Raw genomic sequence first — 21,514 nt, forward strand, 5'->3', positions numbered from 1 at the left:
GACCTTAAAAAACAAAGACATCTCAGTGAAAATTTGAATGGTGAAGATCAATCATATCAGTGTCTCTGATACACAAGTTACAAAAGCCTCTATACAACCCTTTTAAAGAAATATAAAAGTCAACTTCAGCTATCTACTGAGAACACATTTTATTAAAGGCTACCATGATTTTGACAAGAAAACGAATATTAATATATGAACACCAAAGACAATTTGTGAACGTGTGAAATGTGGTGGTAAATGGCAAATTAGCCTTGAGCTCAGCTTGAATGTGAAAATATTACCAAAATAGGCTAATTCAATGACATGGTGCAGAATTTCTGCTGTTCACCAATCTGATTTGAATGCAGGTCGGGATGTTAGGTTTCCTGTTTCTTCAACATCCATAAGTCTTTTTGAATATCAAATTTTGGTGACTGGCACCCGCAATACACAAAGTTATGCATTTTAGCAACACACACAAAGTAACATATTTTAGCTAGTATGTGTTTGTTTTGAAACAGTTGTATCTAGATCAAGTCTATTATACGTGTCTTTTAAAAATCCATAAAGAGGAAAACATATCACAGTGGCTGCTAGCAATGCCCAATTCATCCATATTGTACCTGAAAAAATATTCAAAAATATAGATTTAAGGAATATATTTCATAAATTCAATAACCAACATAGACCAAAAGACATTTAGAAAATTTTAAAGTTACAGTTCAAATTCGTTATGATGCTTGACACTGTAGACTCTAGTGCAGACTGACACTATCCTGGCAAAGTTTATCTAATTTTTTGTCTCAGATTTATGTTGGAACCATGTAATAAAAACGATTTAGCAGAAATGGATCGCTTCCAATTTTCAAAAAGATTCATCAATGACAATCCTTTTTTTGATTACTATTTTCCCAGAATTTATCACAGTCACTTTTTGTCCCCTACCCCACCCAAATTACTCAAATTTACTGAATTCATCAGCCTTCATCAGCCCCTCCCCTATCATTATTTACTGCCCCATCCTTCCCAAAACCCCCACCCTCCATTGTAATTTAAAATCAACTTAAATTTTCTTACCTATATTTGGTATCATTAAAATAAAGAGGAAAATCAGGCCTGCTAGATTATTCATGATTGTCATCATTCCATTGACTGTCCCCTCTCCGATAGGGTATGCTAATTCACAGCCTAGTTCATACAGTAAGGGCGTGGCAGCATTAAGGGACATCACTCCCATTATTGTTGTAGTGTATAGCACAGCTGAAAAAAGTTCAATTTATCAATGAATGAATGAGAGACCCATCCCCATATTACAGAAGAGTGCTTATTTGAATTGGATTGAATATAGATTATTCCTTTGCGTTCCTTGGTTGATGAATGGCGGAGATTACTATTGAAATTTGTAGTAGCGGTTAATGAATGCAAATTTTTCACATGGGTTCACTGTAGCATGTGACAATAAAATATAAAAATTCAATAATATTGTCTTAAGTTTGTGATTTCTCTTTTTGTTTTCTTGTATTCTTCATCTCCATTGTAATCTAACAAGGTTTCTATTGCTGAAGAGAACTCAATTTCATCTTTCTCCTTAATTCTAATGCATTCTGTTAGGCTTCCCAGTATAGCACAGTCGTGCAAAATTAAAGCCTCTTTGGATATATGCCACAATTTGTTATGTAATCAAGAAACAGGTTCAACATTGAGAAATACCCTATACACAACAAAATTGATTGAAAAAGCTTTTTTTGAAGCCCAGACTGTAAACTTTTGAAACCTTTACCTGCACTGTATGGTCCTATTTTAATACAAGCTAGAGCAAACCAAATTATAAACACTGATCCTACAGCATATAGACTTATTATAAATATCTTCAAATGTTTAGCAAATATATCAGCAAATCTGAAATAAGAAAGATATTTTGAATGAATGGAGATTTCATAAAAGTTAGTGTAAAAGGCATGACTGGTCCACACTGATAAAGGATTTTAGCATAAATATTTCTTTTAGGAAAGTATGGTACATTTGCATGGTAATTTGTATTCTGAGAGTTCACATACCTATAGGTAGTATTGTTTATTCTTTCAGAGAGTCCACATAGCTAATATTGTTTATCCTTTCAGAGAGTTCTAGGGTTGTCAAGTCGCGACCCCTTTCACTTTCAGAGAGTCCACATGGCCAATTATTTAAAATTTAACAAAAAAATAAGCACTCACCTTCCTATAACAAGGGAGGCAACACAAGCTGCTGCTGTGGCATAAAATCCAATCCAGCCTGACTCGCTCTAAAATATAGAAATCACGGCTTATATTAGAGATAAGAATTGCCTGGATAACTGACAGAATATTTCTGGATACAGAGTTGCACACTGTATCTCATAGGACTTGTTAATTGTCCCATATGGGAGCATGTTTCGTTTGTTGATTGTCCCATATGGGAGCATGTTTCATTTGTTGATTATCCCATTTTTCGAACACTTGAACGAACACTTAATTTGGCTGCTTCATTTTTTGTAAATTCGATAACGTACCTGTGAGATACCTAATGGTTTGAGCACAACTTGAATTACCCCAGTCCATACGTTACAAACTCCTAGAGATGACCCATACGCTATAGCTACCAGCCAAAACTGTTTACATCTAGAATATCATATAAAATTGAATTAGTCGATCATTGGATGAATGAGAGAATGATGGATGAATACAAATATTTACGCAATGAATGAATGAATGAATGAATGAATGAATAAATAATCACTTTTAGTCTTAATAAATTGTAACACAATAGTTTTTGCAAAGCTTTAATTCACGTCTTATCTTTTATAACGCATAACATTTATTTACAAGATTACAGTAAAATATGAATATACCTGAAAAGAGCTTTGAGCCCCGTCCAGAAATCTTGTCGTGAGATGGAGGCTGATAGACAGGGGGGTAGTGGAGGTTTTTTAGGAAAATAAATCAACATAATCAAAAATATTAAACCAGCCACAGCAAATTCTAAAAAAGAAAAAAAAAATATTTGTGAAATAACTCAAAATATGTCCTGATATTTTAAGCAGGAAAAAAATAATATCAGCTTTTCTTAGCGACCAATCAAAAATGAATCAAAAGTTTAAATATTGAAGGACACTTTTGCAATAAAGTTTATAAAATTTATGCGAAAACCAGTGCTGATCATGATGGGTATCAAAATAGTATAGTATCAGTTCTCTTATAACAAGAATTTATTTCCAGCTACAATCAGCAATCAAATTCTAACCCATAAGCGCCATATTCCAGAAGATTTGTACTTACCTACATACATTAACAATAAAATATCTTTTCTCTCTACCTCTATAATACTGGCTGAAATTGAGTAAAAAATCAGTAGATACGCGAGAAAAATGCAGTAAGACTTCAATTTGTGATTATGCTTTTAATTTGGCTTTGTCAATTAAGGGGGCTGGTTTTGACGCTGAATCTTAAGTAAAATATCGCATGTGCCCGCGCTTCCACAAGATTATTGCGTTGCCGACAAGATTTATAATATCGAAAGAGTTTGATATCTGTCACTGATACGCACATGATTATCAACATACACAAGACTTTAGTCGGCGTCAAAAATTGCCAACCAAGACCATTTGTGTGTCTTCGTTTAAGTCTGAACTGAAAATATATCTAAAAGGATATTTTATACATGTTTTACTTCACTGATAAATCTCAGTGTCTTCATGAATCATAGCATTGTCAGTTAATTGATAAAATATAGATGGAACTTACAGTTATTAGAATTATTATTCGTTGATAAAAACTCAGACTGGTAAAACTTTGAGTCTGTTGAAAAATTTGTTTGACTGAAAAAAAAAAACAGGTAAATACAATCAAAACATATTGGTCTTGAGAATTTACATGATTGACAAATAGACACAAACTTCTAAATAGAGAAACTAGTTTCGGAAATAGAGGTCAACTTTTTTAAGAGGAGATAAATAAGAAAATTTTGATTTTCTTTATTATTATTTTTAGACTGACAATTTCCATATATCTTGTGGCCCCTGAGGCCGAGTTTGCTAAAGGCTGTGAAAATTAAAGATCCCTTGAAAGTTGTAAATCGATAATGAGTAATCTAATGCTGCAACAATCCCCTCATTGCACACTGCATAGTTTTGCCTGTCTTAATGCACAAAATCAGGCACAGAAAACTCAACTGATTTCATTTCAACTCCCATGGAACTCTTGAAACATAAAATAAAACTTACTTTATAAGAGTATTATTATTTTTGGAATGAGACGGAACTAAATAAGGCCCTGAAAATACAATAAATACTTTGTATTACAGTACAATTTGTATTTGAGTACAATTTGTATTAGAGTACAATTTGTATTAGAGTATAATTTGTATTACAGTACAATTTGTAATAGAGTATAATTTGTATTACAGTACAATTTGTATTACAGTATAATTTGTTTTACAGTATAATTTGTATTAGAGTACAATTTGTATTACAGTATAATTTGTATTACAGTATAATTTGTATTAGAGTACAATTTGTATTAGAGTACAATTTGTATTACAGTATAATTTGAATTAGAGTACAATTTGTATTAGAGTACAATTTGTATTACAGTACAATTTGTATTACAGTACAATTTGTATTACAGTACAATTTGTATTACAGTATGATTTGTATTACAGTACAATTTGTATTACAGTACAATTTGTATTACAGTACAATTTGTATTACAGTACAATTTGTATTTGAGTACAATTTGTATTACAGTATAATTTGTATTACAGTATAATTTGTATTACAGTACAATTTGTATTACAGTATAATTTGTATTACAGTATAATTTGTATTAGAGTACAATTTGTATTACAGTACAATTTGTATTACAGTATAATTTGTATTACAGTACAATTTGTATTACAGTATAATTTGTATTACAGTATAATTTGTATTAGAGTACAATTTGTATTACAGTATAATTGGTATTACAGTACAATTTGTATTACAGTATAATTTGTATTACAGTATTATTTGTATTACAGTACAATTTGTATTACAGTATAATATTTATTACATTATAATTTTTATTACATTATAATTTTATTAGTGTCTTATGAAGTCACTATCACAAGGTTCTTAGATATTATGAGTTGCTTTTGAGAAAATAACGTCATAAATTACTTAGAGCAAGTGGAATTGCCAGAAACCAGCAGACATCTGACTAAAGATTGGAATGGTAAAAAATTGATGCTATCAGTGTCCCAGATGCTATCAGTGTCACAGATGCTGTCACAGATGCTATCAGTGTCACAGATGCTGTCACAGATGCTATCAGTGTCACAGATGCTGTCACAGATGCTATCAGTGTCACAGATGCTATCAGTGTCACAGATGCTATCAGTGTCACAGATGCTATCAGTGCCCCAGATGCTATCAGTGTCCCAGAAGCTAGCAGTGTCCCAGAAGCTATCAGTGTCCCAGATGCTATCAGTGTCCTAGATGCACATTCAAGGTAAGACAACCTCTTTTTAATCCTTTTAACTTATAAAACTATCATGTGAATAAGGATATAAAAAATTTGAAAATCTCACCAATAAGAAAAGATCCAGCCAAGCCAAGTATATAAGGTATTATAACACCAATTGACGTAGATGTTGTTCTCTGTTCTGGCGGAAACCAGGTTGCCGAGATGACAGGAGAACCAGCCATAGCAACCGGTCCTCCTAGACCGTTTAAAAACTGGCCTATATGAATCAACCTACAAATATAATAAAAACCTTAAATGAGACTGAAACAGTAATATCTGCATTGCAAGTGGAATCAAGACATCATTTTAATTTCCTGTCTGATGTCTGGTATTTGTAATTCCACAAAAACTAAAACTTCTTAATCACTTTCGCAAAAATAATTCAAAAACTGAAAACCAATTTTGAATCTGGCCATGTATTCTTGAAACGATCTTAGTGCTAGGATATCCTAGAAACAGTGTAATAACTAAAGACCCTAGGACATCCTGGCAGTAAGATCGTTTCAAGAATACACGGCCAGATGATTAATCCCTTCAACAATAGCGGCTGCTCAAAATATGTGATATGATACCTCAGTGACCAGTGACGCAGCCTTGACCAAGTGACGTCACATAATGTTAACGTCATAAACTTTAAGTTATATTACTAGAGTTCTATGTTATTTACACTCAGTGTTCTAAGGGTGAAGAATAATACTGACCATGTAGAGAGTGGTGGAGTAGAGGTAATACATCGTAACCCAGCACCAGCCATCCCCAGAAAACAGCTGACTACACACGCTACACGCAAACCTGAAAAAACATCGCACAAATCCTTAGTTAACATATCTAATTATCTTAACCTTTAACTTGCACCTTGTTTTATCATAAATCTTTACTTTGTGACCTAGGCCAGTGCTTTTATGAGAATATGTTCTCATCATCTTCTAACACTAATTTATATAATGTAGGGTTAATAGTAAGGGGGGATAACTAAACAATTCTGTCCAATACCGTCAAAAAACAACGAAAAATCAGGTTCACAGAGTAAATTATCACCTTTAACGTCTATCATCCAAGAAAAGAAAACTCCGCTGATTAAATATGAGATCGGCCCCCAGTTTGTTAAGAGACCAATATCAGCGTTGGACCAACCAAACGCTTCCTTGGCTGAATCAGCTATCGGTCCCCAAGTATTCCAGATTAAATTCTGACTTGCAGCAAAGAAACTAAACATCACTAAAACATACCATCTTCTCTTGTACACCTGAAAAATATTACACAAATCTGTATTTCGTTAATCTGGTTTAAACCATTTTTAAATTCACACATGTTGAAATCCTGCTAAACCGGCACAGATCAATGAAGAGAGGAGCAATTTCAAAGCCTCTAGGGTTTGATATCCACACAATTCATCATCGTTAGCAAGAAACAGATCTTAGATGACACGCTTTGATTGGTTAAAGATAATATCAATAGATTGGAAGCTAAATAGAATGCTTGTTAGATTTCAATGGAGATGAAAATCAGGGAAAAAAATTGAAATCTGATAAGGTTGATTAGGCCCTTGGTAACTGAACTTAGATTTTCAGAAGTATTTGTGGAAGTCCAGGCCATGTATTCTCGAAACGATCTTAGCGCTGGGACATCCTAGAATCAATGTTAGAAAATAAGAACCTAGGACATCCTAGAATCAATGTTAGAAGATAAGAACCTAAGATATCCTAGAATCAATGTTAGAAGATAAGAACCTAGGATATCCTAGAATCAATGTTAGAAGATAAGAACCTAGGATATCCTAGAAACAATGTTAGAAGATAAGAACCTAGGACATCCTAGCGCTAAGATCGTATCGAGAATACACAGCCTGGTACTGACCAGATACTAACCCTAATTTTTTTCTGTTGAATTATAACGATTTCCGAATCGGTGAATCCTCTGTCATTGACACTTTCGCTGCTTAAAACGTTCCGTATACCTTCCTGATCTTCGTAGGAATTAATCGTAGAGTACCCAGAAATCCCTGTATAATTCGTAATACTTGGGTTGGTAACATCAGGGCTAGTAAGCAGCGGAGAAGCTTCCCCATTCCGTCCATTAAATTTAGACATTTTGATTGTTCAGTGTTCGTACAGTAAGTCGGTTGTTGACCACTAGAGGTCAGTCTATGTCAGTTTTGGGCCGACAGCATTCATTTCCTCAACGTTAACGTTTGATCTTCTTTAACAAATTCAACCAAACATAAACATTTTCACATAGTTATGGCCACACTCTGAAAACAGCAATGTTAGATGATGAAAAATTAAAATAGATAACTTGATGATGAAAAAAATGCTAGAGAAGATTTGCATGTTTTGAAAATCACATCAAGATTTTGTCAATGTTTCAAAAAGCAAAACTTGTCTATAAGCTTATTAATCAATTTGAAAAAATACCTCAAAAACAAAACAAACCATACAGTAAGTTTTCTATTAAGTTTTAGTTATTTATTATCCAAAAAAAGGTCATGGCCAGTAGAGATGACCTTTGAATCAAAGTTCTAATCTAATCACCCGTTCGTTAATTGTCAGGCATGAATTTTTTATCTACTTAAAACTTACATAAGATTAAGTATCTCATTGACCTATTTCCTTTACCTAATCATTACTTTCATAATTAGATATGGAGATTTTTTTATCTAGGCTGCAATTTTCAAACATATAGTTTTCTTAGTGAAATCAAATAAATGTTGTTTTACAGCTTACTTTCTGCACCAGATTGGGCTTCCTGAAGACTGACAAAGTCATGCTGTCTGCAATAAGGTAAATTTTACAAGGACAGCAGCATTATTAGCCTTCTCTTCTTTTTTTTGATCTTTAACAAGAACATGTTTATATCGTACGTATGATTGTTAGTAAAATCTATCAATTATTTTCTCTGGGGTATCATCTTTAAGGTTAGTAAAGTGTTTAGTTCAAAAGTTCAAGCCATATCCTACTAGTAAAAAGGAAACACTGTATCTATTATTTTCACTGGTTGGCTAAGCCATTACTAAATGCCAGGAGGTTTTCTATGACCCTACCAATGAAACATTTCTTCAAAGATAAAAAAAAAAATTCTAGCAGAATAATAGTAGCCAATAGTTTGCAATTTGAAAATTCCACTTTATTTTCTATAACTTGTGGTGTTGTGGGGTGCCTAGTGCCCGAGGCTGTGGCTCAGATCCAGCTTGTCATTGATTGAGTCATTGTCAAATTTCTGATGTATGTGCTTGTTTGAGTTATGTGCTTGTTTGAGTATAGGCTAGGCCAATGTGTGTCTAGCTTTTACCTTCCAACTCCAACTAAATCCCCTATGATATGTTTCTTATTCCTGGTCTTGATAACAAATCTCTAACATAAACAGTGGGTTGTATAAATTATAACAAAATAAAATTCTATCCTGATAAAATGGACATTGTTTACAAAATACAGTCACATGACAGTAGATCACGTGATTCAAGGTCATGTGATACATAGCCCGAAATACTACACTTTCCTTCTTTCAGCACGTTTAATCCGAGACTGTCTTACTGATAAGTTATTTATTCCACTTACAAACTCCGTTTTGAACCTAATAATTATTTCTGTTAATTTGATGTCCATATATTATCTTCACAAAGTTAATTTAACAATGGTGATCCATATACAAATACTTTGATTGAGCTTCTTTACTTTACAGCATTCAGTGTGCAATAAGGGAAAGTTTGATAATGAAATTAAGTACTAGAAACACAAGGATAATTTTGTGTTGCATAATATCAAAGCTTCTGACCAGGCAAGCAAGCACCATTGCTCGATATAACAAAGATCTCAGAAAAGTTTCAAGAACTTTGTGACTCTACCATGTTTTACTGATGAGGGTAAACCATGGGACTGAGGTAATCAATATTTGTGATGTCACCTGGATTCTAGCTTACATGATACAAGACACAATGCCTGTGGAGTGGGGAAATTTAGCAAGGGCAAAAAAAAAAGGGACAGTTGGCCAAGTCTTGTTTCTCCAATTAATGTTCAGGGATTATCAACATGGCCACCATTTGTAGAAAAAAATAAAGAAATATTCAAATATGGTAAATCTGGTTTATTTTGATTTTGGTCATTTTTTTTTACAATGAACTAATTTTTTAGGAAGTTTATTTTCACAATTTATAAAACAAAATATTAGATTACAAAAAACAAAATACACTTTTTAATTCATTATTTTGTCTTCCATAGAATTTAAACAACAATTACAATTGAATACTGACTATAGAGAACATTACGATGGACCATTCATGACACCATCTCGGTTTGTCACAAGAAGAAAAGTAAAGTTGTGACAAACCAGTAAGCTGTGAATTTTATTTACGAATGTTCCATTAATTCAATTCAGAATAATTCAAACTTGTATTAGCTTGTCTTCCTAAGTGACCTCTATACTCTGGTTTTAAATATTTTGTTGAACATGTCGGTCGCTTGATTGGTGAGTTTTGAACGTTCAAAATTGATGGAATCATCGTTCAATAAAACAAATTTGAGCAGAGCTCAGAACGCATTCCACTTGTTCAGAAAAATTGTATGTGTAGACAGAATTCAGAAGATGGAAATTGAAAGAAAAATTTGAAATGTGGCAAATTGTACCTTTCGATCGACACCATTTTGACGGTTGGAACAGACGGAAGCTGTTCAGAATTAACCAAGCGAGAGCCACCAATGTGTTACAACAGATTTGGAGAATGCTAGGCTTGTGAAAGCAGTATTAAAAGCTGTGAATAAAGAATTCTGCAGGTCTACATGATATTTTAATTAAAATCACCACTCACAAAACATTTACATACAATATTGAAATATATCACTAAACTGTACAAGATATACAAAACATAAAGATATGGGATTATTTTGGTTTCATTTTTACTTGAGCTGAAGAAATAAAGGGAATTGGAGCTTTCATTTAAAAACTACGTGTTTCATAGGCTCTTAAAACCCCCAAACCTTAATTCTAAGCAGAATTTTTGACTCATATTTGAATTAAAACTATTGCATTTGTGTATCTGTTTCATTCCTTTATTCATGAAAATGCCAACTTTTATCATTTCAAATTCTTTTTAGCCTCTGGGGCAATAAGGACATTAATTTCATCTAAAAATCAAATTAATTTTTTTGATGGAAATCGAGTTAAGATTTGAGATGGTTCATATATTTCTCATCAAAAAATTAGTCAAAATTTCCAATTGCTTATGTTATAATGCTGAAGTGAAAAATAGCCATACTAGAACAATTCACGCAAGCACAGACCAAGGATATTTAAATGACACTCAGACACAAAGGTGTTTTTTCTGAAGCAAAGGCTAGATTTTTCTGATAAATGCAAGCAAAGAATGAATCAAATTTAATGAAAATGAAAAAGTATAAGATCACAAATCTGACATATTCTCTCCTTTATTCATGTTCCAAAACGCTAACAGTCAAGTCTGAAAATAGTACAACAGGCAACTTAAGACCCTTAATTTTACAAATGAACTCTTCTGAGCATACCTTACAATGGCAGTATGCATGAGTGGAATAGTTCATTATTAGTTTGAGGGGTGTAAAATGAAGGACTGACTATATTTCCAGACTTGACGACAACCAAAACATCTTTGTTCCCTTTCTCAATTCAACGTTAAATAATTTATTCCTAAAGTCCACTAATGAGATGCACATTGAACTCTTTGACCTCCTTGACCTTCGTCATCGGAATCATAGGCCTCTCTTCGCGAGCGACTACCTGATGCTTCTGGGTCGAAGTCCGTTAACATAACTTCCTCTGCAGCGTCCGGAATTATGACTTCGTCTCGCGCCGGCAGAAGTTTTTCTAATTGTTTCAGTTTCTCTTGTGCCAGGAAATTATTGGGAGGAAATTTCACGTTAAATGTTACAATTAATCGTCCTTTCTCCAGTGGGTTTCTATAAATAGGCATTCCTTCATTCAACACGCACTTAATATCTCCGCTCTTCGTTACTTCTCCTAAAAAAATGGACAAAAGAGTTAAAATAAAAAAATATAAGAAGTTCTTCACATGAAATGGTGTTTTATATCGTTTATTTCTGCACCTAAATGAGAACGGGAAAGGCCGTAAGTGTTCAATGAGAATAATTTGCCAGGACACTGGTATTAGAATAATCCTGTGCAGTTTTCCAGCTTTTTGGGATCTTTTAAGACTCAGTCTGTAGCACTTATGGTCAAAATAGTAAATGATGGACAACTTTGTACAACATTTAAGACATCACTCTTAGAACATTCAGGAACTACATGCGCTAAACTCGTATCTATAATGTAATAATATATATTGTTATATCTGATTCTGAATGAAATATGAAACCAACCTGGTAATGCCGAAATGATTAATATTCTTTCATCTAATGTATCAATAGTTCTATGAAAACCACATAATGCTTCAACTAAATCTATGTCCATCTTCAGTTTTAAATCGTGGCCGTGGCGTTGAAAAACTTGGTGTGGTTTCTCGTCCAGCACTATAATTATATCACCTGGTTCCAGCCCTGGTTCTTGATCTCCTTCTCCAGAGAACCGAATCTGCTGTTCATCTCTCATACCTGCAAATCAAATTAAAACTAAATTAAATAGAGTAGTACACCCTTCTTATCCAGATAGACCACGTTTTAATTTAGCAAATGAAAATGACTTGGGAGTTTTATATTCTTCTTATCCACTCCAGATAGACCTCAAATCAAATTAGCCCAGGTTTTTTCAAGCAAATAAGCATTTAAATACAGAGTTTTATATCCTATGTATCTGCTACAGAAATACCTTAGGTTCAAATAATCCAGAATATTTTGACCAAATGACAATGATACCTCAAACATAAAATGATCATGTTGAAATTTTCTTTAATGTAAAATGCCTAGACTTCAACTAAGTTAAATCCTGCGTACTACATCTCCACTTTACACCACAAGACCCTGTCCGTACTACGACATAAATCATACATCACCATAATGATCTGATTTTGGAAAAAATAAAATTTACTCCACCACGTAACATAACGTACCTTTATCAACGTGAACTTCTAAAATTTTCCGTTCTTTTATGACTTTTTTACCCACACATTTTTTACATCGATCTTTGGCGTTGATTTTTTCTCCCTCGCCGTGACAATCGCTACAGACGCTCTGGACCTGTTGAACCATACCAGGGCCAATCTGGTGAATACGGACCTGCATTCCAGTACCACGACAGGTATTACATTTACCCACAGCGCCCTCTTTACCTCCACGACCTGAAATATTCAATATGTACATAGCAATTTCAGTGCCTTATTAGCCTCGGAGGTCAAGGGTTCTTTGCTTGAAAGTAAGTATCTTAATACGTACTTAAATACAGTTTGTCAGTGAAGCAGATCAAGTTTAATATTAGTGAACAGTGTTAACCCTGTGCCAGTGATGAATAGTAACTTTCAACCACCATAACAACATCCCTGTACTGATGGATGCAAAGTTAAAAATCCATGTCACAGATATACTAATTTCAACATGTGCCAGTGCTTTAGGTTTAATAATAACTAACTACTTTCAATCATCCTAACCATCAATAACCCAGTTGACAAACCCAATAGCAGAGTGTCATAAAGTTTTCTTGGTAACTTACCATCGCACTGGTCACAAATCACATTTTTGTGTAAAGCTAATTTCCGTGTTGCTCCGTTATACAGATCTCCCAGAGATACTTTCATTTGATGGATGACATCCTTTCCTTTAGAGGGGCCACGACCTCGTCCACCTCCCCCACCAAAAAACATATCAAATATGTCCATAGGCGAGTGGAATCCCCCACCCCCTGAATCACCCCCCTTAATAGCGTCTTCACCCCCTCGGTCGTAAATCTCTCGTTTCTTTGGGTCACTTAAAACTTCATATGCCATACTGATTTGTTTAAACTGAAAGAAACATAAATATAGATGTGACTGTGGTTCACTTCATACAAATAGCTTTGTTTGAAGCGGTGAATTTCATAACAACAAGTCCATAACAAGAATTTGCATTGGTACCAAAGCAATAAATCAACTGTTCATATGAGGAAAAAATGAAAAAAAAGTTATACGTCCTACTTTTCTGCACCATTGTTCATATGAGGAAGTGTATCGATAAGTGAGTAAGTATTTCATAATGAAAAGTGTTATCAGGCGTTTAGAAGAGTAAGCAACCCTGCCTGTCGTTTTGAACCAGTATTACCTTATCTCCCTCATCAGGGTTTTTGTCTGGGTGAAATTTTAATGCTAGTTTACGATATGCTTTTTTAATCTCACTATCTGTAGCCTTGGGTGCAACTCCCAATATATCATAAAACTTCGTTTCTTTCACCATTTTGATTTGATTTGCTGATTTCTATTTGATTGATAATATTCTTGTTCTGAAAGAGAAAAGCGCCTATTAAAATGTCTCAATGATAAGCATCTTTAACTTTTATTTATTCTTCTCTTACATATCTACGGAGCCCCTTAAGCGCAATTTTCAACACTTTTTATTATTAATTCGTTTAAACGAATTATTATTTCGTTTAAACGTAAAATTAATTTTTTCGTCTATTTTGTTTAAACGAATTAGTTATTTCGTTTTAACGAATTAATTATTTCGTGTAAACGGAATAAATGATGTTATTTCGTTTAAACGAATTAATTATTTCGTTTTAACGAATTAATTATTTCGTGTAAACGAAATAAATGATGTTATTTCGTTTAAACAAAATAATTATTTCGTTTAAACGAAAAAATAAATAAATATGTTTACAATTGCGCCTTAGGGGCTCCGTACATATCAGCTAGGCTAAATAATTGTGGAACATAAAACTAAAAATGTAAAAGTAGGATATACAATGCAGGCCAGATAGCAGGTGGAGTCTGTGACCATACGCCCATAGTGACCATTATGCATTAAACAGAAAGCATACCCTCACCCCCATCTTCCCTTCTTCTGCACCATTCTCAAGTCAAGAGCACAGACAAGATAGCATGAAATGAATGCTGTTTTACATCCTACTTTTCTGTATGTGAGCTAATAAAAATGGACAACGCCATGCAGAGTACAATGAGGGAAACTGTGATTTCTAACTGTCGAGGGATCTTTGAAGTCCTCAGCCTGTAACCACAAGGGCCTAGGTTTATTATCCCCATTCTTAAGTCAAGAGTACAGACATAGTACAGAGGAGACACAGCACGTGAAAATTATTCAAGTCAGCATGTTCTTGGTTTTCCATTTAGTACTCATCATATAAGTTGTATTTTCAGTCAAACATGAAATCAAGATCCATGTATACTCACCTTAACGGAATCGCAATTTAAACTGCCTTGAAAATTCGACTTTATTTACGTTCCTCCTTCACAGAGAAGTCGAGAAATTTCTCGATGATCCTGCTCAATTATTTCAAGAGCCGGAAATGATGTGATGATGCACTGGATTGTGGGAAGGTCTGTGTAAAGATGGCGCCAGAGTTGACTTCTCACAAAAAAATTTAACATCCGAAATTTACAAATTTTCTCTAGAATTTGAGGTTTGTGAATCTTGCGATTTAAATACTCTGTGGCTAGTGATCTTCTCCAAAGCGTCTTTTTATTGCCAAGCGGATATCTTCTATTTAAACGCCGTAATTATCCTTTGTTTACATAAAAATAGATCAACTGAGTGATATGAAAAAGGGGATTTATTTTTATTTGCAAATCGCATGTCAGAACATGTCATGAAATGAAGTAAATGGGATTCAAGCAGATTAAGTAATTAACATGATTAGATTTGAAATGGAGTGCTAATTAAAAAAACAACTTCTGCTCCTGTGGCAGCCTGCTTTAGGTTCTAATTAGTAGAGCCCTCATTCATTCATTATATTTTGCCTTGTCACTTTGTCTGGGCTAGGCTACTAACTAGCAGTGCTGATCTGCAGACCGCACCTGTCCTGTACTACCTTTGTTTGGTATAAAGTATATAAAATACTACTGATTGAATTGAACGACAGCTAAAAAACTTTCAAAAAAATTGAATTCAATTTGGCCCACTGCTTGCGATCAAAACCAGAAATCTTTTCCAGTGCCTTTGATATAAGGTGCAAGATAATTTCTTGATTTTTGGGGTTTTTCTTGTTAAGCAACTGGGAGCAATGCTATGAATAACAATTACTGGTACAGGACCGTACCAAATATTGATGGCTTTTAAATAATGTTGCATTTGTGTTTATCTGGCATTTATTGTCCCAAGGTATAACTTATTTCTGATATTAATTGTTACCAATTTTCATTTATATCTTTTCTCACAACTTAATGGCACTAAGTGTTGTTCTTTTCTGTATTTCTGTTATAGATTTAAAGAAGAATATATTTGAGTGAGAGTCACCTAGTCAGCCAAGATGATACAATCAGTGCAGGTTCGACAGAGGGGGGCGTATGATTTTGAGAGTCATTATAATGATCTGTGTGCTCTACAGGACTCTGTACCTCTGTCAACAGTGAAATCTTTTCTATCACAAGGTGTTTTAGACATCAGTGGAGATAAAATCAGGTAGGTTTTGTTCTGAACCATCTACTAATTTTTGAATGCAAATATCTTGGCCATTATTTTTGGATAAATCTGTCACTTTTTACTTGATGTTTTTATTGTTTTTGTTAAAAATTTGTGTATCCTAAAATTTGCGATACTGATATCGATCTAATGAAATTTTTATTTATAACAGAGCCAACGATTGGAAGCCAATATTAGACACGTTACAAATCAATAAAAGTTTACAATTCGTGGCTATTAGAAGTAATTTTGTGGCTCCTGTGGAAGATCAGGGTAAGGATATACTAAGTTATTTCCCTTAATGAGAATCAAATTTTCACAGAAGCAGTTAGTTGGCATGATTGTGGAGGTTATGACCTAATCATGGTTCATACTTATAAAAAACATTGATATAGAATTTTTCTGTGTAATTCTCCCAAATTGGTTTCTTTTTATCTCAGCCAAAAACAGTTCCTAACACAGTGAAGATATCACACCTGTATATCACGTGCAATGAACTGATAGGGCCAGATTTATTAGGATATCCTTATTGATAAAACTGTGATTTTGTGTCTTTGCAGCGGTGAAAATACAAAATTATCATATATGCAAGATATCCAATTTATTGATGTTCAGAATTTATTATAGATTCATCTGATTTTATGTCACGTTGTCCAAAGATGTCAATATTGCTACAAGCCCACCCATATATAAAAATATTTGATTTCATAATGCACTTTTCTAATTTTATGGGTTTTTTTTTATATCAGATGTGAAATCGTCAGTAAAGAAACAGAAGACACCAGCCATCAGATCAAGGGAGATAACTTATAGATTGTGTAAAGCTCTTCAGGAATGTTTGAGTAAATCACCAGCTTTAACTTGTGTTGAGTTACAAGGTTTACCATTACGACAACGTGATTTAAATGCCATTGTTAAAGTGAGTTATTTCCCTTTTAATGTTTAACTGTCCGTTTGATCCATTCGTTTGAAATTTGAATCTTCTTATACGCGTGTATCTATATCTATAATTTTCTGGGCTTAAAAGTTACATTATCAACGCAATTTTTCTTGAGAATGTTAAAGTACTTGATAATCAAATGTTATTCTTCCCATAATGCAAAGAAAAGTTTCATTTTCCATTATAAATAGTCTAGAATTCTTAACGCAGACCCAAACGAAGCGGAAGATGAAGATCCAGATAGAACATTGTCACAGGCTCTTGTAAATGATTCTTATTCGTTTTTATTCCTGGTAATTTTCAGGGTCTGGCGAAATCTTCGCATTTAAAACATCTGTCAATGGAACAATGTTTAATAGGAGACAAGGGAATAGAATGTAAGTTGTTTTCACATAGGTTTATGATGAACTGGGCATCTTTTCTCTTATACTGGAGCACAAATTTGGACATAAAGCAATTTCAATTAGCTCTTCTTTTGTCTTGGACTCTTTTCACCGTCAGTGTTCAAATTTTGCTTCGTGAGGTAATTTATGACGAATTTCTTTCTAAATAAACAGCTGTTTTTTTCACATATACCTCTATGACGTGAAAATTAACCATGAAATTGAGAATTTTGGCACTTTTTAATTTAATATTTACAGGGTTTCTCAATAGAAATATTTCTATTATAAATTGATCATTAGCATGCTAATCGATACCCAACCCTACTTATAACAGTTTATTTTTAAAATGAAATATCTACCTTTCATCATAAAATATTCTATTTTATTTCTCTAGTGGTATGTAAGGCTATAAAACAGTCAGTGAATATCAACTCTGTTAATTTCTCAGCCTGTAATTTATCAAGTCACGGAGCTGAGTCTATAGTATCTGTTATTAAGGTAAGCTAATTCTGTTATTTAATCACTCACTTCCCACTGTTTTACACCAGGCCATGTGACATGGCCAGTGCTTCTATAGGAGAGTATCTAATACCAGGCTATGATAAAACATCGTTAATCTAACTGACTAATTAAACTAAGTTTAGAATCAATTTAACACATCAGATTCCCCAAAAATGGCCTTGGTCATTGAAATATACTTAAGTTCTTGCCAAAGGAGAAATATCCTCTAAAATATAGGGCATGAACGTCTGCACAGGCAGTTTTCTTTAGAGGGAGGACAACCACACAATTTTCATTTGGTCCATTAAATTCCTAATTGGGTATAAGGTGTTAAAAAAAAAAAACCATAAATTTAGAAAAATGCATTATAAATGTGGATAATTGGGTAGTGGTGCACTTAAACTTGTTGATACAGCTCATTTTCAGCTATAAGTAATGCATTTCAAATCAGATCAAACAATAATCTCACTCAAGGACATGATACTTTACCATTCAAGATCTTATATCTGCTTGGAAGACTTAATCAATTGAGACTACTGAATCTTCTGGCGATGTATTTGTGCTATCTTCTTGCTGAACATAGTTTTGAAGCTTTTATTATATATAATTACTTGTTCTATGTATATTATTGTGGTCTGAAAAAATGTATGAAAATAGTTGTTATCTCCCTTGCATCAGTGGGTGTTTTGGAATGGTATTTATTGCATTATTGAATGAAAATGCAAAGAGCATGATAGGAAAATACATTGGAAAAGAAGGAAAAATAAGTATAAATTTCTTTTATTGCTTCTGAGAATTAAACAGGAAATAATAATCATACATTGATATATTCTCCGTCAGGATCTTTGGCAATTGAGTTAATATCTAGAAACTCGAGTGTTCCTTCACAGATATCAAAATTATCAAGATTATCCTCGATACTGATAGATATCGCAGGGTTTGTAGTCCTTTCTCCGTTGATTAATGCTGTAGTCGTAAACATACTGTCTAATTTCCTATCACTTCTCGCCTTGGAAGAATCAACGATCGGAAATATCCCTATAGTATGAGAACGATGTATTTTTCGAATCATTCCGTTCGAGTCTATTGTCTCTGAAAGTAAGAGTGTGTCGTCACTATTTGAGCTGTAGAATTGATTGGAATTATTAACAAGTGGTGTCCGAGACGGACTGGAGGGAAAATCGTCATTTTTTATTTGCGTAAAACTTGGATACGTCCGAGACCTAGGAGCCTTTTTTTTCGGGGAGCCATCGTCCTCACACGTTTCCGTGTCCGTATTATCCATATCATCTAATTCATATTCAGACTCCTGTTCACATTTCTGTAATGCAAACACCGTGTTTTTCTTCCGACAAAACGCTAACACTAATCCTGTGGTGGAAATCGTCACAACTAAAAACAACGACATTATAATGATCACTGCGATAAATGAATTATGATTATGGAAATCGATGAAACTTTTTGTGTAAATCATTTCATTTGCATCAACATCCTCCGAACCGTTTTGTAATTTTTGAGAAATTGCTGAAACTAGGTCAGATTTCGTAGCATTTGTTTCATTCATTTCCAGATTTCACATTTTGTACACGTCTTCGTTCCACAGATTCAATTTTTTTATTTCATCATTTCCCATTAATCCGTTTCCGTGTATCGTGGTGCTTTTTCAATTACTTTGCACAGTTCTTCATTCAACAGAATTAAATTTGAAATTTCAACATTAATTTTCACAAAGTCGAGGGTAATTTTAAATGTCTTTTAAGTGATTAGGTGCTGCGAGTCGAAATCCTCAGAGTAATGAAAATTCTCATAACCCAGCAAGTGTTTCAGAGAGCTGGCCAGGTGTCCTGTTTCACTCCCTATCACAAAGGTCACAAAAATGTAGTAATAAACTGGCACATAAACTCACTGCTTGAATAGCTCAATACAGACAGTGTTATCAAGTAGATCACATTGATAAAATGGATATTTTCTTATGAATGATTTTCTTACTGTGATATTATGTTGTAAAAATCCAATACAGTAAAGAAGACTGAATGAAACTAGTGGACTAGATGGTACAGAGCATTTTCTCTACACTTTACTTACACTAGATTTCAAACGAGATTTAAGAATCGTTCATCCAGGTTTTATTGTTCAACTAAAATTGAAGATAAATTGATGATGCTACTATTACACAAAACCAGTGCTTTACATAGAAGTTGTTACTAACTTCTACACTTTTTATTCAATCCCTTACACTTACAGCAAGTTAGGAGTAGTTGAACCAGACTGATCAATGGTTGTACCTAGTATATTAAATCAAGTATTAATCTGTCTCAATGTAACAGTACATTAAAGTTACTGAAACTTGAGAAAATGATATTTCTGTATATAAGGCCACAGAATGTTTCACAAAGTATCACAAATTAAAAGACTGTGTCCTATTCAATAGTTTTGAGATACCAGTCAGTTTTAGAACATTGGAATGAACTTTTCTCTATATAAGACCACAGGATGTGCTACAAAGTATCACAAATTAGGTTGTGCTGGTCTGTAAATTGTGTCTAATAGTTTTGGTAAACTTGTCAGCTTTTTTATTCTAAATCCATTAAATTTTCACCAACTTGAGTGCAGTAGACCAATTCAATGACTCTAGAATATGACATTTCTCCTTAAAACGTGTCACAAAGTATCATTCAAGTTGTTTCAGTCTAGAAACTCTCTCTTTGAATTAATGTTTGAAAGGTATCTGTAAATTTTCTCCTTGAATTCTGTGTCAAGTTTTTTTTTAAAAGCTAACTATATCACCAAGATGAAGTATGTTCTCCTGGTTTCAATCCATTCAAATATCCATTAACTGTATAGGTTTTAATAACTATGATGGTTTAGTGTGAGATAGCTGGTATTTCATCTGTTACCATACATTGTACTATTATGTATCACTTTATATATCTGAAAATAGAAAAATTCACACATATTAGACAGGGATATGATTGTTATTTTTATCCTGCAATACAATAGAATGTTCTGTGATGTGATGTTCTAACCACATGATTAGAATCTGGAAGTTAATTTGATATCTTTAAAAAAAGCATAAAAATGAGTACTTTGACCCAAATGACCCAAACTTTGTCTGATCTTGCCATTAAATTAATCCTATTTTGAAATGTACTTATAAAATAAATTAATTCCAGTTGGAAAGCGGATTCATAATAATACTAATATAATTTGAATTAATAAAAAAATATCAGATCTCATTATTAAGCCTCATATTACCATTATAAAGTTCCTACTTTAAATTGCACTTATAAACACATTAATTCCAGTTGGAGAGCAGATTGATAGCAATATACAATTAGATAGATGAAATTCTATAGAACTAGTTAATACAATGTGTTACAACTATTCAATCACACTCAATCAAATTATTGAATTTTTCATATCATTGTTAATAGGTAAAGTTTTGCTGTGGTTGCACCGAGTGGCACTGCATTTCATTAAAAGCTTCTGGGGTTGTTACACTGCACCGGGTGGCACTGCATTTCATTGAACGCTTGAGTTAAATAGATATTGAAAGAGTTTTATGGTAATTTTAAATAATGGACTCTTGATATTTATCTCAACTTAAAATATTAATAGTTTTAATACATGTTTTATAACTGATTTGAGTGTGAAAAGCAATAAAACTAA

The 21,514-nt window shown here is 33.4% G+C and overlaps 4 protein-coding genes across 4 annotated transcripts in view; 2 read left to right on the plus strand and 2 right to left on the minus strand.

Annotated features, from left to right (window-relative positions):
- Positions 1–474: 474 nt before the first annotated feature.
- Positions 475–6,747, minus strand: LOTGIDRAFT_133974 (hypothetical protein; the record flags this gene model as incomplete). The annotated part of the gene is made up of 11 exons (XM_009067961.1): positions 475–605; positions 1,060–1,242; positions 1,757–1,881; positions 2,196–2,263; positions 2,510–2,618; positions 2,849–3,011; positions 3,540–3,565; positions 4,220–4,268; positions 5,563–5,748; positions 6,231–6,290; positions 6,537–6,747. Coding segments are annotated over 11 exons (1,311 nt in total), but the record flags the coding sequence as incomplete, so codon positions are not given.
- Positions 6,748–9,564: 2,817 nt separating this feature from the next.
- Positions 9,565–14,901, minus strand: LOTGIDRAFT_222951 (hypothetical protein). Its single transcript, XM_009067962.1, has 6 exons — positions 14,794–14,901; positions 13,709–13,886; positions 13,125–13,413; positions 12,529–12,756; positions 11,843–12,073; positions 9,565–11,483 (listed from the first exon to the last, which is right to left on the minus strand). Exons 2-6 carry the CDS (start codon positions 13,838–13,840, stop codon positions 11,164–11,166), a joined length of 1,200 nt encoding a protein of 399 aa, XP_009066210.1. The 5' UTR covers positions 13,841–13,886; positions 14,794–14,901; the 3' UTR covers positions 9,565–11,163.
- A 968-nt stretch (positions 14,902–15,869) lies between these two features.
- Positions 15,870–16,967, plus strand: LOTGIDRAFT_134029 (hypothetical protein; the record flags this gene model as incomplete). The annotated part of the gene is made up of 3 exons (XM_009067963.1): positions 15,870–16,021; positions 16,194–16,294; positions 16,771–16,967. The coding sequence occupies 3 exons, from the start codon at positions 15,870–15,872 to the stop codon at positions 16,965–16,967; spliced, it is 450 nt and encodes a 149-aa protein (XP_009066211.1).
- A 298-nt stretch (positions 16,968–17,265) lies between these two features.
- The window catches only part of LOTGIDRAFT_134022 (hypothetical protein), a gene marked incomplete at both ends in the record, with an annotated part of 33,490 nt that continues 29,241 nt past the window's right edge, over positions 17,266–21,514 (plus strand). Inside the window, 2 exons of the mRNA XM_009067964.1 lie at positions 17,266–17,338; positions 17,739–17,842. Coding sequence (XP_009066212.1) covers positions 17,266–17,338; positions 17,739–17,842 — 177 coding nt within the window. The remainder of the gene's footprint in view (positions 17,339–17,738; positions 17,843–21,514) is intronic.

Source organism: Lottia gigantea (assembly GCF_000327385.1).
Source record: "Lottia gigantea unplaced genomic scaffold LOTGIsca_88, whole genome shotgun sequence".
Lineage (NCBI taxonomy): Eukaryota > Metazoa > Mollusca > Gastropoda > Lottiidae > Lottia > Lottia gigantea.

Coding starts and splice junctions, on each gene's coding strand:
- LOTGIDRAFT_222951 (XM_009067962.1), bottom strand. CDS start 13,840: ATGGTGAAAGAAACGAAGTTTTATGATATATTGGGAGTTGCACCCAAG. Junction 12,757..13,124: donor GATTTGTGACCAGTGCGATG/GTAAGTTACCAA, acceptor TGAATATTTCAG/GTCGTGGAGGTAAAGAGGGC. Junction 11,484..11,842: donor AATCATTTCGGCATTACCAG/GTTGGTTTCATA, acceptor CCATTTTTTTAG/GAGAAGTAACGAAGAGCGGA.